General features: G+C 52.1%; 4 protein-coding genes and 1 non-coding gene across 5 annotated transcripts; 3 read left to right on the top strand and 2 right to left on the bottom strand.

Annotated features, from left to right (window-relative positions):
• Positions 1–122: 122 nt before the first annotated feature.
• On the bottom strand, positions 123–2,408 carry BO86DRAFT_213371 (uncharacterized protein). The gene is made up of 3 exons (XM_025666860.1): positions 1,906–2,408; positions 1,577–1,854; positions 123–1,524 (listed from the first exon to the last, which is right to left on the bottom strand). The coding sequence occupies exons 1-3, from the start codon at positions 2,083–2,085 to the stop codon at positions 147–149; spliced, it is 1,836 nt and encodes a 611-aa protein (XP_025531009.1). The 5' UTR covers positions 2,086–2,408; the 3' UTR covers positions 123–146.
• Positions 2,409–4,149: 1,741 nt separating this feature from the next.
• BO86DRAFT_416556 (alpha/beta hydrolase) lies at positions 4,150–5,235 on the top strand (the record flags this gene model as incomplete). Its single annotated transcript, XM_025674976.1, has 2 exons — positions 4,150–4,565; positions 4,620–5,235. The coding sequence occupies 2 exons, from the start codon at positions 4,150–4,152 to the stop codon at positions 5,233–5,235; spliced, it is 1,032 nt and encodes a 343-aa protein (XP_025531010.1).
• A 3,574-nt stretch (positions 5,236–8,809) lies between these two features.
• On the top strand, positions 8,810–13,021 carry chiA1 (class III chitinase ChiA1). The gene is made up of 3 exons (XM_025666861.1): positions 8,810–9,146; positions 9,201–9,639; positions 9,692–13,021. The coding sequence occupies exons 1-3, from the start codon at positions 9,045–9,047 to the stop codon at positions 12,835–12,837; spliced, it is 3,687 nt and encodes a 1,228-aa protein (XP_025531011.1). The 5' UTR covers positions 8,810–9,044; the 3' UTR covers positions 12,838–13,021.
• Positions 13,022–13,901: 880 nt separating this feature from the next.
• BO86DRAFT_t78 lies at positions 13,902–13,973 on the bottom strand. The gene has a single exon. It is a non-coding gene; the product is annotated as a tRNA-Met (tRNA).
• A 94-nt stretch (positions 13,974–14,067) lies between these two features.
• Positions 14,068–15,641, top strand: BO86DRAFT_386652 (CaiB/BaiF CoA transferase family protein). The gene is made up of 2 exons (XM_025671391.1): positions 14,068–14,348; positions 14,413–15,641. Exons 1-2 carry the CDS (start codon positions 14,282–14,284, stop codon positions 15,495–15,497), a joined length of 1,152 nt encoding a protein of 383 aa, XP_025531012.1. The 5' UTR covers positions 14,068–14,281; the 3' UTR covers positions 15,498–15,641.
• The last annotated feature ends 2,539 nt before the right edge of the window (positions 15,642–18,180 follow it).

Raw genomic sequence — 18,180 nt, forward strand, 5'->3', positions numbered from 1 at the left:
CAAATACAATTGAGGGTCGTGAGCTTCAGAAGTACGAAGACGAGAAAAGGTTTGGAAAGACCGGTGGATACAAAATGTATATGGAGAATCGAAAATTAGAGAGGCGGTGGCCCTTGGATGAGAATGGACAGCCTGTCCCGCAGGCTCTAGTGTCCAGTGACACTATTCGTTCGAGTCGTGTCGCGATAAGCATTTGTTTCAGACAGGTAGCTCTCCGGGGCTTCGTCAACAGATGTGCCCGTTTCACGGATACTGTCTAGCCTGCTGGGCGCAGAAGCGAGACCGCCATATGTATTGCTGCGTGGACGGCGCAGGTTTGAGTAGGTCAGTTCAGCGTCGCTTCCACGGGATGACGAAGACACGCGGCGGTTGTGTTCTTGGTACCATCGGCGACCGTAGTGATTCTGATGAGGCTGGTGCTGGCTTTGGGTATGCCGCGGAATTTGGGAGGAATCGAACTGATACACCTGACTCTGTCGTCGGTTGCTCCGTCTGGAATTCTGCCGGCTGGCCGCCTCACGATCAATCGGTACACCTCTGTAGCTAGAGGCCTGGGCAAGGCCTGGGCGCGCTGTTGGGTGCGGAGGGATTACGGTGAAAGCTCCCTGGTACGGTATATATCCGCTCCTGGGAACAGGAGCCGTATGCGCAGTGTTGGACCGGCGGACATTCAATGGTTCTGGCACGAGGACTTCGGGAGCATCGGCTGAGTTCATGGTCACAGATCGTGTGAGGGCTCTTGCTCGCAGCTGATTTGCTTCGAGTGTGGGAGCTTCGGCTGTAATGGCTGGCAAAGGTTTTTCCACAGGAGCTGAGGCCAGTGGATGTCCAGGGGCATACTCTTTCTTCGGGGTTGGTGGGCGTCCAGCCATCAAGGCTTCTTTTTCGACATCTGCTTCAGTAGTCGCGTCGGCAAGCGCACGTATTTGAGGGTCTGCTGACAATGGTTGTGAGAATAATTTGGGCAGCAGCCGGCGCAAAGACGACGCGGAGGATTTTTGCCGCTTGTGTCCGAAAGTGGAAGGCGATGCCCCTGGTAACTCTACCGGAGCCGTTTGCTTAGAACGGTCACCATAAGAGCTAAATGTTGTCGCGGTGGGCGTGCGCGAAACGCACGAGAGGAGATCCGAGCTAGTCATCACGCCCGGCAACTTCCTCGTAAGAGTTTCCTGCGGTGAAAGGGTAGTACCCGATAGCAAATCGGTTGTATCCGAGTCATACTCCGCCTCGAACCCTGGGTGGGATTTGTGGTGGACAATGTTCGGGTATTCAATGCTTGCGGACATCGGGATGGTGTTATCACTTGATGACATATAGAGCCCTCGGCCATATGTGATGTCGGGGCGCCGACACACATGATAGATGTCATTCTTCAGGCTATTGTCACTTTCTGTGCTCCAGCTGCTGAGGATGCTGTCATCGCAGATTGAAAATGAAGACTGGCGTGTATACATGCCCAGTAGTGAGACCTCATATGGGCGTCCGCAGGTTTGTCTGAAGCCAAAGAAGAGAAACAATGTTATACTGCAGCTTGATCAGTAAATGTAACCACAAGCGAAGTTGGGACATAGCATACACTGAAACAACCGAGTCGATAATGGACGCACGATAAAGGGCACAGCTTACGCCCATCTTCCAGAAACTGCCGTTGCCTTCCTCGGCTAGACACGGGAGATGTTGCGATATAACCACCAGGCCTGTAGCGACGGCGGCTATGGAGATCACAATTGCAACCCCCAACACCCAGCTACAAACGATCCGCAGCATGGCCTTTTGGCTTGTAAACCTTGCTACTTTGTTGTACTGCCAGGCAAGGAAGCTGTGTAGGACGACAAGCGGCACAATGAAGAAGGACTATTTCCCGGTTTTAGCGTTCATCATTCAAGAGAGTGCTTTCAGACTTACTGCTGCTAGAGCGAGTATCAGACTGGGAGTCATTTTCGCATCCACATGTCGTTCAACATAAAGGTAGATCACAATCCCCCATTCGATGAGAGACTCGAGCAGTAAGGCGTACAGAGAGACGAAGATCGCTCGTTTCACCCACGCGCCTTCTGCGCTGGCAGATACGTAGTGGTTAAACATGGCTGGGTTCGTGGTTAGAGCAGCAGCAGGCTGCGATGCACAGCTTCAACACGTCGAGGCAATCAAGCTTGGACATTCACGCATTGATAGGCACCTAAGAGTCAATGCGATCAGATCAGCTCTAGCAGCACATCAGGCGACAGGTGCCGACAGGTGTGAAAGAAATTCAACCACCAGGCGAAAGTCCACTTAAGATATTAAGATAGGGCTACGGCGAACTAAATGGGGAGAAAATGGTAAACATCTGGCGCGTCGACGCGGAGCGAAGAGGGGTCGGAATGGATGGGCAGTCGGTATGTCCATGTCCGATCAGATGGAGGGGAGCAGCTAGATTGCAAGAAGACTGCCTCTGGCCTCTCTTTGGGTAGAAGAGACAATAGTCTCATCGTGTGGAATGTAGACTAAGAAGAGTCCGGCCGAGAAGGGAGGGCGGTTCCTGTACTGAACTAACTGGACTCCAGCAGAAGCTGTCCATGATTAGTCATTACATTTTTCAGGAGCTTCAGGGTCTATCGTGAGTTAGTTCAATGAAGGTTACAAGTCATCAAGATCCAAGATCGAGCGTAGACATCGTCAACCCCTTCGTATGCGCAGGATTACATCACCTGGCTCTACACAGACAACCCTGCGAATGATACTGTTATCGTCATCGCGTGTGGGTTAAGTGATCGATAGGTAAAAACTGGTAGAGATTGAGACAGGGACAATGAGACAACCTCGATCTCTTGAATGAAGGATGGGAAACAGAATCTAGGGCCGTTCGCCGGGGATGTTCTAGGGATGTGAAGAAGAGGATGGATTGCGAGGGAGCCGGGAGAGGGAGAGAAGTAGCGGAGGGAAAGAGCTTGGCACGTGATGCGTAAGAAGGGGGAGGGCAAGGGCTTGCTGTGCTGCTCAGGCACTCAGGCTAGTATCCAGCAACTGTTTCTTTTTCTTATCATTGATTTGCCATTCACGCATTCTATCAAGAACTGAGGGAGAAAAGGGGGAGGTTGGGAGGATGGATGGCTGCAAGGGCAAACGGAATTCCATGCCACCAGCAGCTTTCTGAAGAACTATGGATGTTTTAATTCCGCGTAGAATGAGTCCCTTGGATCAGCGTATTGGCTTTAGATCATCGAACAGATCACTAGATAGATACTCTCTCTTGTCACATCAGGGATGTATGTAGCCTGTACTGTAACTCTTCCGGAGACTGCTTATCTTATCGCATCGAACAGCAGTCAACCAGCCAGACCATTCATCTACACCTTCTTGCAACAGGACTCCAATCTCGGAGCTGAATTAGCCATCGTCGGAACGTGATCAATTCCTGTGGGGCTCAAGACAATTGCAAGGTGCAGCTTAGAAGGAGGGGTAATTTATCTGCTACTAATTACTGTGCACTACAGAGTACTGTAGGTTCAGGTTGCTCCCGATAAGATATGATATAATGAGGTTCGAGACCGATAACAGCCGACAGATACAGCCGTCATCTACAACCATTACGAGAGAGGCTCGACAGTACAAATATGCTCGACAAACCGCTCGGAATACTTTGGGTGCGATTAGCAATTGTCAGACACGGCAAGATAGTGGATCGTTGATCATATCCCGCTACAGGTGGGCCATGCATTCGATCTCCACGTCTGTTTTCAAAGCAGGGTCTTGACAGCCACGCAGCGGTGTTGTTGGGTTGTCTCCATGATGCCACCAGCTCGCAGCTCGAGAAGGAAGTTGTCGGTCGAAGCCCACTGGGCACATCCGACAAGGCTTCGGATTGCTGTATGGTTCATTTCGGTCAAATTGTCCATGTTGGAGAGGCATGGGGTGAACAGCTGGCTCGTATCAGTGAGGAGAGAGACCCTGATAAAAACCGGCTTGTGTTTTCACCCCCGCTCTTGCTCTACTCCTCTCTGGCTCCCTTGCGTTCGAAATTGCAACCTTCATGCAACCACGAGCTTGCTGTCCATCAAGATAAGTGGAAGCATTAAGTATTTATAAAGTTCGTCTTATTCCCCCGCCAACTTCCACGCGTCTAGTGCATGTACCCTTTTCCCAAGCACTCGTCATAACGTATTCACAATGTCCATCAGTCATAGCCCGGCCGACCACCCACCCTACCCTCTCCATGCCTCCGTGATAAACAAGCTCGACCCAGAATATGTGGATTTCTATAATACGCATGTAATCAACAAACAACAAGTTCATCTCCAACCGGTGGAGGCTTCTCGTACAAGCGGTGTCCTGATCCCCGGCGGAGGTCCTTTGCTCCCCGTCGGGAGAACAGTCGACCTGCGCATTGGTCGCCGTGTCACAGAGGGACCTGAAATCCCGTTGCGCGCTTTTATCCCTGAAGGCACAGCACCAGCGAGCGGATGGCCGCTGATGTTGTATTACCACGGAGGCGGATGGGTGCTGGGCAACATCGATACGGAGAATCCGGTGTGCACCAACCTCTGTAACCGAGGTCGGTGCGTAGTAGTGACTGTCGACTATCGGTAAGCATTTATGTGTCCAATGCAGAGAGAATCGCACCCTGACTGACCCTCTAGTCTCGCTCCCGAGCATCGCTGGCCCGCCGCCGTCCATGATTGCTGGGAAGCCCTTCTCTGGCTGCTGGCCGACGGTCCGACACATCTCCCCATTGACATTCAGACTCTCGCAACAGGAGGCTCCTCCGCAGGCGGAAACCTAGCCTGCATCATCACCCAAAAGGCTCTTACACTCTCACCGCCCGTTCATTTCAAGGCTCAGTTACTGTCCGTGCCGGTGACCGACAACACCGCCTCCGTATCTACCAACGACGCCTACCGCGAGTACGAACACACCCCGGCTCTACCAGCAGCCAAGATGCTCTGGTACCGCGAACACTACCTGCCGAATCAGAAAGATTGGGCGCACCCGGAGGCCAGTCCGCTGTTCTACACTGGAGATTGGTCTGCTTTGCCGAGAGCCTTGGTCATGGTGGGTGAATTGGATGTGCTAAGGACGGAGGGCGAGCAGTATGCGCAGAAGCTACAGGAGGCAGGCGTGCCGGTGGACTTGCAGATAATGAAGGGCATGCCCCATCCGTTTTTGGCCATGGACGCTGTTCTGAAGGAGGGGAAAAGGTCCATCACATTGATGTGCGACCTGTTGAAGGAGGTTTTCTGGAATGAGCACAAGTAGGCATCGGCTAGTCTTGTTGTACCTAGCCCCGTTTCACTGTCAAATAGACTCTTCATATTAGAAATCTCCGCCAAGATCTAGCATTGATGAATGGACATGTTCACGCTGCGAGTCTTCTACATTACCTGGGATGGTGCCACATGAAACAACATGCAATATGTTGGGCACAGTTTCATGTCTTTTCGTGTGGGTTACTAAGATCTCCAGAGACTATCCGTCAGATCATGGATCATAGGGACCACGACTTACGTTCCTTTGAGACTCCTGTGTCGCCTGTCTTAAGTCCGACCAATCGCTAAATAGCATTTGTGTTCCACGCAATCTAGTTTCGCCGTCTAAAACCCTTCCCAACTGGTGCAATAGGGATTGCTCCACGCGGTTGTGCGTGTATCATCAGTGTTGCTTGTGCTAAAGTGGGAACAGGCGTAACTTCCAATTACTAGCTGCACCTGAACATCCTTATATGCAGGTTCTGTCCCACCTTCGTGGCAAAGAACTGTTAATGCGTGAACCAGGCCAATCTCGGGGCCGGAGTCCTTAATCTCTCGGACTTTCGGGATCGTCAAACCTGAGGTTACATCTGAAAGGTATGGATGGTGTTTGCTCAATGGTGTGACTGGTATGCATGAACAAAGAATGCTGGGAATACCCGTTAGATGCCTCAAGTACAATCTCTGGGATCGACATGGACATCGATCAGCAGAAGTCGTGTTGGTTCCTCACGATCGGCTACACGTAATGATAACTCGGAGAGACCCTCGAGCACAATAGGATCCCACTGGTTTCCGAAGTTGAAGACAAGTCAAATTCCAGAGTCATATCTGTACCCCCTCATTGGAGACAAAACACATCAGCATGAGTATCCCTTGCATCCTGATGCAAACATTTGTGGGTTCGGCTATTGCACATCAGAGCGCTGACATATCGTGCCTCTATACTCAGACACCACGTCGGATTTTTCGTTGCTTTTTCGATCTTAATACAGTCTCCAGGCTCACTGTTCTGTACCGCAACCCCCCTTGGCCGGGGGCACTTCTTCACTTCCGTAGATAATGACCGACCTCGGCATACCGGCAAGTGGAAGCTGCGGCCAGTGAAGTAATTGATAGTCAGCCTTTTACTCTTTTTGTATGGTGCTGGAGAGCTCAATTGGGCTCAAATTTTAGTATCCCCACTCAGTAAATATGGTATAGGAAATGGCAGCGGAAATTGCTCCCCGGGCAGCCACAGTGGCTTCGGTTGTTGCACCCGAATCCAGCTTCTGTCCAACGTACGACGTAGACTAGTACACTTCTAGTACGGCGGATGATCTCCGGTCCCTTTTTGCTGTTGTGCTAGAGCAAATAGTACGGTGCTGGGGCTCCTGAGGTGAGTGAAAGGCTTTGGCTGTGGAGCCTTGGGACTCAGCGTTTGTTTAAGGGGAATGAGGGTCTCCTAGATCACAAAGAAGCAGAAGCCCACTCCAAATTTGTGGGCATGATTACAAGCGCATCGAATGGGGCAAATGTACATGCGCCAGGATTGGTGGCACAAATTCAAAGCAAAGGTGCTCAGTATACAGAGTCGGCGGGAGTAGCGGTCATATCGGCCGTGTCAGTCCATCGCTGCTGGGAGTGACACTGCAGGCTACTGGCGAAAACTTCTTCAGGGGCACCGGTCAGTTGATATTTCGGCCTGGTGCGAGGCAATAATATATTCTTGATGTGTGTCTGTGCAGATGTAATCTCCTCATCGATGCAGCCACCGTAACAGTTGAGTGCGACTGGATATCACGGCGCGAGGTCGGGTATTTCGCAGGAATCAGTCGAGGTTAGCGCTGGGACTTGATTGCACTAGTTCATTGCACTATCCGCCGCACGATCCAGTAGGGCTGGGCGAGAAGGACCCTCTCTAATTAATCGGGAATGGGGCCGTGTGAAAGCCTGAAAGTGAAAGGCGATTGTTAGTGACTTAGTCTGGTCATGGTGTAGGTCTGTGGGCGGTGTTCGTTCGGTGCCCACTCTGGATCGGGGCCTAGCGCCGCTGGTTCTGGTTAAGCTAACATAGCCGAAGTATGACTAGCAAAGTTAGACAGAAGGAGGCGAGGAGGGGTTTTCCTGCTCGTGTCTTCGACTGTTGCAAGGAGTAAACCCGGCTCAAGATACGCGCATTGTGAATCCCCATTGACTGTTCAAGTCTGAGGGACGTTTTAGTCTCTCTACATGTTGTTGATCGGAGTTTCTCTGACAGCGAATATCAACGGCCACCAGGGTGGTGTCGATCGGATGATCCGGTGATCTCCGGACATCGTCCGGCTCAGGGGCAGATCGTTTCCACGGATCACGTCAGGACCGAGCTTTTAGGCAAAAGTCAAGACTCAACAGTCGACAGATGACTGATAATTCGGTAACTGTAAGTGTACGGATGTTACCGCTATTCCAGTTGGGTCTTCGTATAAATTTCTAAGCCTCCCAAAGACGGTGGACACCAAACCGGATGCGGCGGAGGGTCCGCGTAGTTTTGCACGGATGGAGGCTGACTACTAGACTAGTTGCTTAGCATTTTGGTATCTATTATCGAACCGCTGTCATTGGTGTGCCTGAGTCAGAATTGGCCGACCTCGCTTCCCTCACTAGGCCTATTCCAGTAACTGCCACATGGACCCGTGACCCAGGCTAGTCCTATTTTGAAAAGCACTTCTCCAGGCTAGTATTCATCTGGACTTCTGGAGACTTGAGATCAAGACTTCCCTCCAACCTCCAACCATCCTATACGCTAACGACTGCCACTATCCACAGGGTCCATACGCCACTTACCCTCGCATTGCTCGCTCGCTTCCAAACCAATTTCCCTTTTCCCTGTCATCCCAGGTCATGTCTTTAGCGGCAATACAACTATCCGCCGCTCACAGGAGCCACTCCTTTTCTCATACGTACAGTACAGGCGTTGGCGACGAGCTATGATTGAATCCATCATGGATTGCTCCAACCACAAATGGATCTCAGCGAACTAGCGCTAGATACCGTGGAAACCCTCAGCTCTTACCCATCTGCCCCTCCTTGGGCTCTTACAACTTACTGTGTACATAGCACATGGGGACTAAGATGATGGAAACTCTCCGCTTGAGGCTTGAGAAATGGTAAGTCGGCGTTGCTTGGCTCTCCTCGCCCACTTTTTCCAGAGGCTAATATGGCCGAAAAAGTTAGACACCTATGCGGCTCTACAGGCAAGTACTGCGGAAGTGCAGTCTGTTGCCTGCTGCTGCCTTGACCATCATGTTCGGTCTATTTTCCGGCTACACCACACGGCATCCATCCGTTTTCCCCGACGGAGTTTGCCTGGGTCAAGATTTTTTTTAGTTTTATTCCATTCCCTTGCAAAGGGACCTAGGGGTTAGGCGTGGCCGTTAGTCTCCCAAAGAAGGTGCCAACTAGCATAGCCCATAAGCACTGAAGACCGAACTAGGACCTCTCAAGCAGGCAGTCCAGGCATGTGGTTGCACCCGCCAAGGCGTTGACTCCGCATGCTAATTTCGGCTGTGTTCGTGCGATGAACAGTTTACCAGCATCGTGGCCAATGGCGAACCAGACATAGCCTAGAAAGCTGTCGCAGGAGGCTAAGGTCCAGAGCAAGCTCGCACTTATAACTCTACCTCGCCTTGCCCTTTCCCCCTTCTTGAGATGTTCTTCGTGTCATCCCTCTCTATCTACTTTTGCGGGGACCATCCAAGCAGCGGACTTTTGTCTGCGTCCTTTCTTTGAACCAATCCGACCTTCATTTCTACTGGTTTGAGCGGCTCTCTGGTCTCCACCAGTCGACATTCTTTCACCATGGTGTCCCAACTTGTCACCGTCCTCGCTGCTGTATCAGCTGTCACTCCTTTTGTTTCTGCTTTCGATCCTCAATCGAGGTCGAATGTTGCTGTCTACTATGTATGTGCCTCTACATAATTGGAAATGGTACAGATTCCTTACCGTTGAAAATAGGGCCAAGGAACCGATCAGCAACGTCTGAGCCATTTCTGCCAAGATACATCCTTGGATATCATCAACCTTGGTTTCGTCAATATCTTTCCTGACCAAGGCGTTGCCGGTTGGCCAGGAAGCAATTTCGGCAATCAGTGCGATGGCACCTACTACACGGTTGGCAACCTAACAACAGAGCTGCTCAAAGGTTGCCACCAGCTAGTGGAAGACATTCCTATCTGCCAGGCTGCGGGCAAGAAAGTGTTCCTGTCTTTGGGTGGTGCTTACCCCGCCACTCAGCAAATTCTATCAGAGGATTCTGCCAATAACTTCGCCGACTTCCTATGGGGTGCCTTTGGCCCCAAGACCGACGATTGGGTGTCCAACAATGGTCCTCGCCCTTTTGGTGATGTTGTCGTGGATGGTTTCGACTTTGACATTGAGCACAATGGCGATTACGGTAAGCTTCTTAAGGCTTCGCAATCTTCAGAGCTCACTTCTAATGTTCCAAGGTTACGCAACAATGGTCAACCGACTGAGATATCACTACTCCTTACAGGAAGGTCGTGACTTCTATATCTCGGGTGCGCCTCAATGCTCGATCCCTGACAAGCAACTTGACAACGCGATTGCCAACGCCCACTTCGACTTTATTTGGGTGCAGTTCTATAATACTCAGGGCTGCTCCGCCCGTGACTACGTCGAAGGCACGGTAGATGGGTTCAACTTTGACAAATGGGTGGATGTCATCAAAGCAGGAGGCAATCCGGACGCTAAGCTATATGTCGGATTGCCTGGCAGCACGAGTGCTGCCGCCAGCTCCGATTACTACATTACCCCCGTGGAGGCCTATGCGCTGGTTGCCGAGTATATGGCGCGCTTTCCAGACACCTTTGGTGGTATCATGGTTTGGGAAGCGACGTATTCGGACGAGAATAAATTCGGCGACGAATCATTCGCCGACGTGATGAAGCAGATTGTCTTGACTCTTGACCCTACTCCTCCTCAGACAAGCACTGCTGTACCCTCTAGCAGCACGCCTACGCCATCCCCCTCATACACTGCCACAAGCACACCTGCGGTGTCCACTCTTTCTGTCTCGCCCATTGCTTCCACGGTGTCTACTCCTTCCACGGTGTCTACTCCTTCGGCGGTGTCTAATCCTTCGGCGGTGTCTACTCCTTCGGCGGTGTCTACCCCTTCGGCTGTGTCTACTCCTTCGGCTGTCTCTACTCCTTCGGTTGTCTCTACTCCTACGGCTGTCTCTACTCCCTCGGCAGTGTCTACTTCCACTGTGGCCTCTAGCACGTCCACGATTTCAAGCCATTCTGTGGTCTCAAGCCCTCCGGCGGTGTCTACTTCTTCTGTGGTGTCTAGTGCCCCCGTGGTGTCTAACTCTGTTAGCTCGGGATCTTCTGCCCTGTCGAGCATTGCTTCTGTTGTTTCGAGCTCATCTGCGGTGTCCAGCAGCCCTGTGGTTTCCAGTGCTTCTGTTGTAACAAGCAGCTCTGCCGTTGTCAGCACGGGCGTGAGCACCCCTGTGGTGTCGGTCAGTTCTGTGGTGCCTAGCTCTTCCGTGGTCTCTACACCACCTACAGTATCAGGTCCCTCCGGTTCATTCAGCTCCCCTGTGGTGCCCAACACCCCCTTGGCACCTAGCTCTTCTGTGGCTACCAGCTCCTCCGTGGTCTCCAGCTCACCGATCACCTCTATTATACCCGTTATTACAACCAAGTTTGTGCCCTCTAGCTCGCCTGTGATTCCTAGCTCCTCTGTTGCATCAAGTTCGTCTCTGGCTTCTAGCCCTCTTGTTGTGACAAGCCGTCCTGTCGTCTCTAGTGTGCCTGGCGCGTCCAGCGCGTCCTCCAGCTCGATTTTGGTCTCCGGTCCCGTTGTCGCCATATCGTCTTTGGCTACCAGCTCTCATAGCTCCTCTGTGGTGAGCCCTCCTGCGGTGTCTAGTTTCTCTGTGGTCACGAGCAGACCTGTCATTCCCGGGCCATCCTCTTCAATCATTGCTACTCCAGGCTTTTCCGAGACATTGAGCTCTTCCATCATTCCCAGTGCATCCGGCCAGGTGTCCCCTGGTGCGCCACAACTGTCTACTGCATCGCTGGTCTTGAGCTCCCCGGTTTCTTCTACGGGCTCACCTGTCACCTCGGGGGTCTCTGTGCCTTCGAGCTTGGTTATCGGGGCTTCTAGCATCGTGGCTTCTGCTTCCTCTGGTGTGGAGACTACCATTCCTAATAGTCAATCTCTCTCTTCGGGCTCCGTTGTGGATTCCGTCACGTCGTCAATTTCAGTCGTCGCGTCTGGGACCGGCACCTTCACCGGCCCGTCCATCGGACCCAGCACAGCTGCTTCGACGGTATCGACAGTGCAGCCCGGGGGCTCTGTTCCATCGGTCTCAGGAACGATCCCAAGCTCGGTTCTCTCTAACACTCAATTGGTGTCGACCGCTTCGCACGCCGGCACTACATCGGGCACGGAGTCTTCCTCGAGCGCAGGTGCAACCAGTATTCCTATCTCCGGTAGCGATGCGTCCTCGTCCGCGAATCCAGGAAACCCCCATGGGTCTGGTGTTACGAGCTCCACGGCGAGCGCAAACACTTTGACGGTCCCAAATCAGTCTGGCCAAGGAAGCACGGCTTCTTCGTCGGGCACAACTCACGCTGTCAGCAATGTTTCAGACCAGACAGGCAAGCCAACAGCAGTGCCCATCAGTGCTACATCCACTGATAGTGCTGCTTTTACTGTCATTACCCCAGGTATCACTGCTGGCCCTGGAGCCACTTCTGTGTCTTCCGCCGGATCTGCGCTGGAACCAGCGACTACGACCACAATTATTGTAACCTCGTACATTGATATCTGTCCCGAGGGCTTTACGACCATCACTACGACTTACACGACCACCTACTGTCCTGTCACGGCTGCTGCCGCTGCCACTGCTACTGCTACTGCCCCCGCCACAGTCCCTGGCGTCTCAGGTTCTCCAGGTGCTGACACAGCCATTACCCCCGTCAGGGTGACTGGCGCTTCAGCCTCCCAGGCTTCTACCACGACTGTTGAAATCCCCGAGGGATGGACCACGACGGTCACGGTCTGCACACACTGTGCTGCGACACCGACTACAGTCACTCTGACTCGGCCAGTTATCACCTCTTCATCGGAGCAGACATCACCGACCGCTGTCTCAGGTTCCCTGTCTGGCTGGACAACCACGGTTTCTGTCTGTACCGAGTGCGGGCCGACGCCGACTACGGTGACTATCACAGTGCCTGTAAGCACTGTCGTAGCGGCGACAGGCACCCGCCCTGGCAATCCTGAGGGTGTCGATGCTGTCCGTGGAGGGTCCACGGGGCTTGGTGCATCTTCGACCTCTGTGAATGTGATCCCTCACTTCACATCCACTGCTCTTGTATCTCCAAGTCAGGCACCTCCCAGCCAACCTGGAACTGCGGGAGCCGCAGATGTTCGCCCTTCGTCGACACTCCTCGTTCAGCCCTCTGCGAGTGGCCTATCCGGATCGGTGGTACCTAGCCATACACAAGAGGGTGTATCGCCAGTGTTCACTGGTGCAGCTCCTCGATTGGCTGCCTTCAAACATGGGGCTGGGGCTCTCAGCACCCTTGCCCTGCTTCTGCTGACTACCTTGTAAAGAGCTCTTTTCTCTTGAGTCTCTACTCTTTTCTCTTCTCATATCCTGTATAACCTCTCACATTGTGGCGAGGTATACTGCTTCACATTACCCATTATCGGTTTGAAATGAATGACCAACGATGTCCGATGTACCAACATTTAATATTGTCGCATCAACGCAAAGATCTCTTGGGCGTGCCTTCTGCTCTCTCTTGTTTCATACGCAATGAACCTATTCAATAAATCATGATCCTTTAACCCACATAACCAAATCCGCCCCCTACCACCGAGTATAGAAGCGAGCCAAGCAGTGAGCCAAGACGGCTCAAGCCGGACTTACGGGCCTGATTCCAGCGACCCGGGAGGCTACGATCGCCTGATACGTAGTCAATGGGGTAATGGTAGCATACCGATTTCCAGGTTGGTCTCACTCTCGCGTGGTCTGACCAGGGGTTGTTGGGGTTGGATTGGAAAATGAACGGAACTGGTTCCTAAGGTTCGCCGGCCTAGCTTGAAGAAGCATCCAGCACGGTCCTGCCACGGTCCTGCCACGGTCAGCGCTGGTGGGCTGCTTACTTGCATTGGCGTGCTGCCGAGGTACTTTTGGCCCCTCGAGGCATGCTCAAATGATAGGCGACGGAACGCTCCCGAGTCGGTCGACGCGCTAGTGAGTGGTTGCTGATTGGAGATGGTTAAACTGGTCTGGTATTACGGGAAATTATGATCAGGCTGTGTCGCGTATTGAAAACACGTATGTGTGTTTGTTTTTTGGTTTGAGCGATGGATTGACTGGAGATGGTGTGGCTGTTTGATCGAGGTGGGATAGTTCCGTGTCTGGTGTTCCGTAGAGGACGGGATATATAGCCTTGAGCAGACGGTTGACATTGATCACATCCACTGCAAGGGCTCGACCACCGAAAGCGAACACAGGTTATATAGCAGTAAGAAAGGAAGCGAGCGTGATTAAAGTCAACCGAAACATGCCTGTCTGAGTTGAAGATGATAATGAACAATTTGAGAGCAGACAAGCTGAGGGGTAAAAAGAGGGTGGGTAGTAGAAAAGAAAAACAAAAAAGAAATTCTTAGCATGTCCTGGTTTCGATCCAGGGTCCTCCGGGTTATGAGCCCGGCGCTCTTCCCCTGAGCTAACATGCTTGGTGGATGAAATTAGAGTCTAAAATAGATATCATAAAGCATTCAAAACAAACAGCCAGCTATGGGTTACACATACTCACCTCCTCTTCACTCCCTTCTCTCCTCTCTCCTCTTCCCCACCTTCCGGACCTCGGCCTCGGCTGCGGAGAAGATGTAGTGAATGGCCCTCCATTAATGCTTGCTCGCTACATCTTACATCCCATATCTGCCCGAAAATACTAGGCGCATATCTTGCCCGAGTCTCCTCGAATTCGAAACCCCACGCGGTCGATTAGAGTGATAACCCCAAGAGTTGCTACTGTCTTACCATGTCCGCATCCTCATCTACGCCGCTGGCGGGAATCCGGGTAGTTGAGCTGGCGGGCCTAGCTCCTGGTTCGTCCCATACCATACCTCTATCTCGGTCCCTCCCCTCTGCCCACTGACCCTCGTATACCAGGTCCATTCGCCGGTCTACTCCTCGCCGACTACGGCGCATCTGTTTTACGGATTGATCGACCCCAGGCTTCAAGCTCGGACCAATTGACCCGCCACAAGACGTCCATCCCTTTAGATCTCCGCGATGCTGCCTCCCATAGAGTTCTCCTCTCCATTCTGGCAACGGCCGATGTCCTGATCGACCCCTTCCGCCCGGGAGTTTTGGAGCGCCTTGGCCTTGACCCCTCGGGCGTCCTGCTGAAACACAACCCGCGTTTGATCGTAGCACGGTTGACGGGGTTCCGGCGCGATGGGAGATATAAGGACATGGCTGGACATGACATTAATTACATTGCCGTGTCCGGGGTGTTGTCCATGCTTGGCCGGTCCAATGAGCGACCCTACGCCCCCGGTAACCTTGTAGGTGACTTTGCCGGCGGCGGGGCGACCTGTTTCCAGGGTATACTTCTGGCGCTGTTGTCGCGGGAGTGGACCGGCCGCGGTCAGATCGTCGAGGCTAACATGGTCGATGGCTCCGCGTATCTGGCCTCGTTCCCTCGACTGGGCCGCCAGACGCCCATATGGGATGCCCCGCGCGGCCAGAATATACTGGATGGGGGGAGTCCATTCTACGACACCTACGAAACCAAGGACGCGGGCCAGTATTTCGCGGTGGGGGCTCTCGAGCCACAATTCTACGAGGCTCTCCTGAAAGGGCTCGGGTTCGATCCCGAGGAGCTGCCACCGCGAGACAATAAGGACAATTGGCCGGCACTGCGTGTTGCGTTCGCCAAGCGTTTCCAGGAAAAGACGCGAGCTGAGTGGGAGACCGTATTCGACGGGACCGATGCCTGCGCCACGCCCGTGTTGGACCCGGATGAGCTGCAGGCGGGTGGCTACGAGCTACGCCCCGTGGTGCATCTCGCCGATACCCCGGGACTACCCATCCCGACCGACGATGGAGGGTGGACAGGCGGTGGTCTGATACCCGGGACCGGAGGACAAGAGACCTTGAAGACATGGTTGGGTTGGGAACAAGGCCGGGATTATGATGTCAGGCCCGACGGGGCTTTTGTGCGGCTTGAAGATGGAGAATCGAAGCTGTGAGTGTGGAATGAGGTATTTTAAGATGTCTTATCAATTTTTACTCACGCGGGCTGTGGTACTGACAATCAATGATGCGTTGATCTATTGTAAGGATCAGATTGTGTTTTGTTTTTGTTTTTCTTGAGGGTGGGGTTTGTACGCCAGATAAATTGAGTGAGCGTAGGGCTGACCGTCGGCTTCCCCGGCGATAATCGCATTGTTGGCTGTTGCAGCAGCTTCGTTCCGTTGTACTCAGTAGTACGGTAACCATGGGGCGTGGGAAAAGTCTCCCTCGTTCGATGCGCGATTTGAGTCAATCAATTTATCGATTCCCATAGCGGGTATCTCCGATCGAGGCCGCATCATACATAGTAGAATCCGTCGTTATGAATGTCTACTTTTGGCGTACTCATTCATGTATATTAACAAATCTACCTAGTATGACTGCTGCAAGACCGTTGTCGCGTGGCTCCATTGCCGGATGCGATTGGGAGCAATGCAGCAAAGATACGGTTCGGTGGCCAGCTGAATGTGACCCTCAGTCCGGAGTAACTAATTTAGGCTACTCACTTACTGGAATGTAACGCCGGTGGGGTCAACGAAGAAAGACACTTCCGTTTCCATCGGCTTTTCTATGGCGACAGTATCTAGTGCTCATTATTCCGGGGTTCTCTCGGCTTCTTCTGTTGACAAACAATTAGACAATCCATGATTCCACCAGATGGCAAAGAATGATCCAATAAATGGAGGCTGTCTGAAATGATTGTTCGAGTTGCCAAAGAATGACGGCATATCACGACTTTACTTCTCATGGTCTTTCAGTAGTCAAGAGAGGTGGTAAGAATGTACTATGTATGTACGTAAGGTAGTCATGAATGAGGCTACACAAATCCATCAGATAAACATGGTTGACAAGTGTTGATCAGGGCGATCCGAATAATCCCATCGAAGATTTCCCCGCCTGTGCAACCTTACTCGCAGTACCCAAGATGAGTTGGTAACTGATCATGGTCATAGTCACGTCACCATTCAATACACAATTACACTGCGGAACTCGTCTCCGACCCATATCCCAGCAGCCTTGTGTACGGTACCTTTCTTTACCGGTATTCCGGATGAAACAGGCGGAGAGTTAGGGTCACAACGGTGAGTGGGAATGGGAATGGGAATGGATGAATGAATGAATCAATGAATCAATGAATGGGAAAAGTGGGCACCTGAAAAACTGGAGAGAAGAGAACAAACATGGGACCATTTGTAGCATTATTATTCAATTGATTATGGACTCTAGTCTACTGCTCTAATTACAGTAAGCAAGTCAGTAAGTGCTCCCAGCCGACATTTGGATGTCCATGCGGGAGCGCCTCCATGGATGTAACCATACCAACAGAATAGTGCAGCATTGATCCATGACGGACTGAGATACTGAGATGAGAGTCTGAGTAGGACTGACTCTCTCCGTGAAACCCCTCTCCATCTCCAGTCAACCATGGGGAAGAAATCTTCACTCCCGGCCTTCCGAGTGTTTCAGTAGTGGAGTCAGGGACGTCATTCATTTGCCCCGAATCTGGGTAGTTGTGCATCTGAAGCTTGGGTCGACCATCCGGTTCCTAGCATCGACTACTACCGTACATGTACTTTACGAGCAAAGGCGACGGTATCTTCCGTAGATTGCCAGGTCAGGTATTCTGTCCGGTATGTCTGGTATTGCGGTTGTACTGTACTAACAATGTATGGAGTACCAAGTACACAAAAGTCAAGATAGAATCCCGCTTGCGTCCCCACGTGCGGGTTGTGGCGCAGTCAAATTTTCTTTACTACACTCACTCTTAGAACTCTGCAATCTCGTTTGTCGTCGTCTGAAACAATAGAATGGAGACAGAAAGAAAGGGGATCTATAGCTCTTGCAAGACCAATGAAAGAGATTCAACCAAGGCCCCATATCTGCAAAGATTGAAAGAAAGAGCAACTGCCCAAAGACAGCCGTGGGTTGATCTGTGGCTGTGTCGGTACTTATCAGCAGAGACTAGGAAATTACGAGGTACGAGGAGGCTCAGGTATCGAATCGTATTCGGTACCGCCGTCACACTGGGGCTTTTCTCTCTTTTCCTCTGTTTCTCTCATCTTCCCCGATCGATCATCGCCTCGTTATTATTCACTCTCTTTTACTCTCCTCGTTTCCCATCCAATCTTTCGGAGTCTTTCTTTTTCCTCTAGCCTTTCACTTCTCGACTCTCACTCTCCCTCCCCGGTCTATATATCTCATTTCGACTTCAATCTCCCCTCCCGTGCTGCCCCTGGCTGATCCTCGCCCTACTTCGAATCCAGTGAAACCCCCCTCGTCCTTCGTGTGTGTTGCAATTGTTGGCGGTTGTAAAGATTGCTTTCTTTGCTCTCACTGTCATAAAACATCAACTAGTGCCGTCGACCGTTCAATCGATGTCCCCTGCAGGTGTGACTTGGTGAAATTGGGTACCCGCCAGGCCTCGTGTGCACGAAGTGGCGGAAGGAAAGCCAGCTTGTCTGTCTGGCTTGTCTGTCTGGTTGCTTAAGCACCGCTCTTTTTGCCAAACTCATTTTCTTCATTCATCCTTCGCACGTACACTCTCACCACTTCTCCCCAAGCGCCTCTCGAGTCTTGGTAGATTCCCTCTTAAGGCCTATCGCCGATACCACATCCTACTGTATCGGGTCAGCCGCTCTG

This window comes from Aspergillus japonicus, assembly GCF_003184785.1.
Source record: "Aspergillus japonicus CBS 114.51 unplaced genomic scaffold BO86scaffold_7, whole genome shotgun sequence".
Classification (NCBI taxonomy): domain Eukaryota; kingdom Fungi; phylum Ascomycota; class Eurotiomycetes; order Eurotiales; family Aspergillaceae; genus Aspergillus; species Aspergillus japonicus.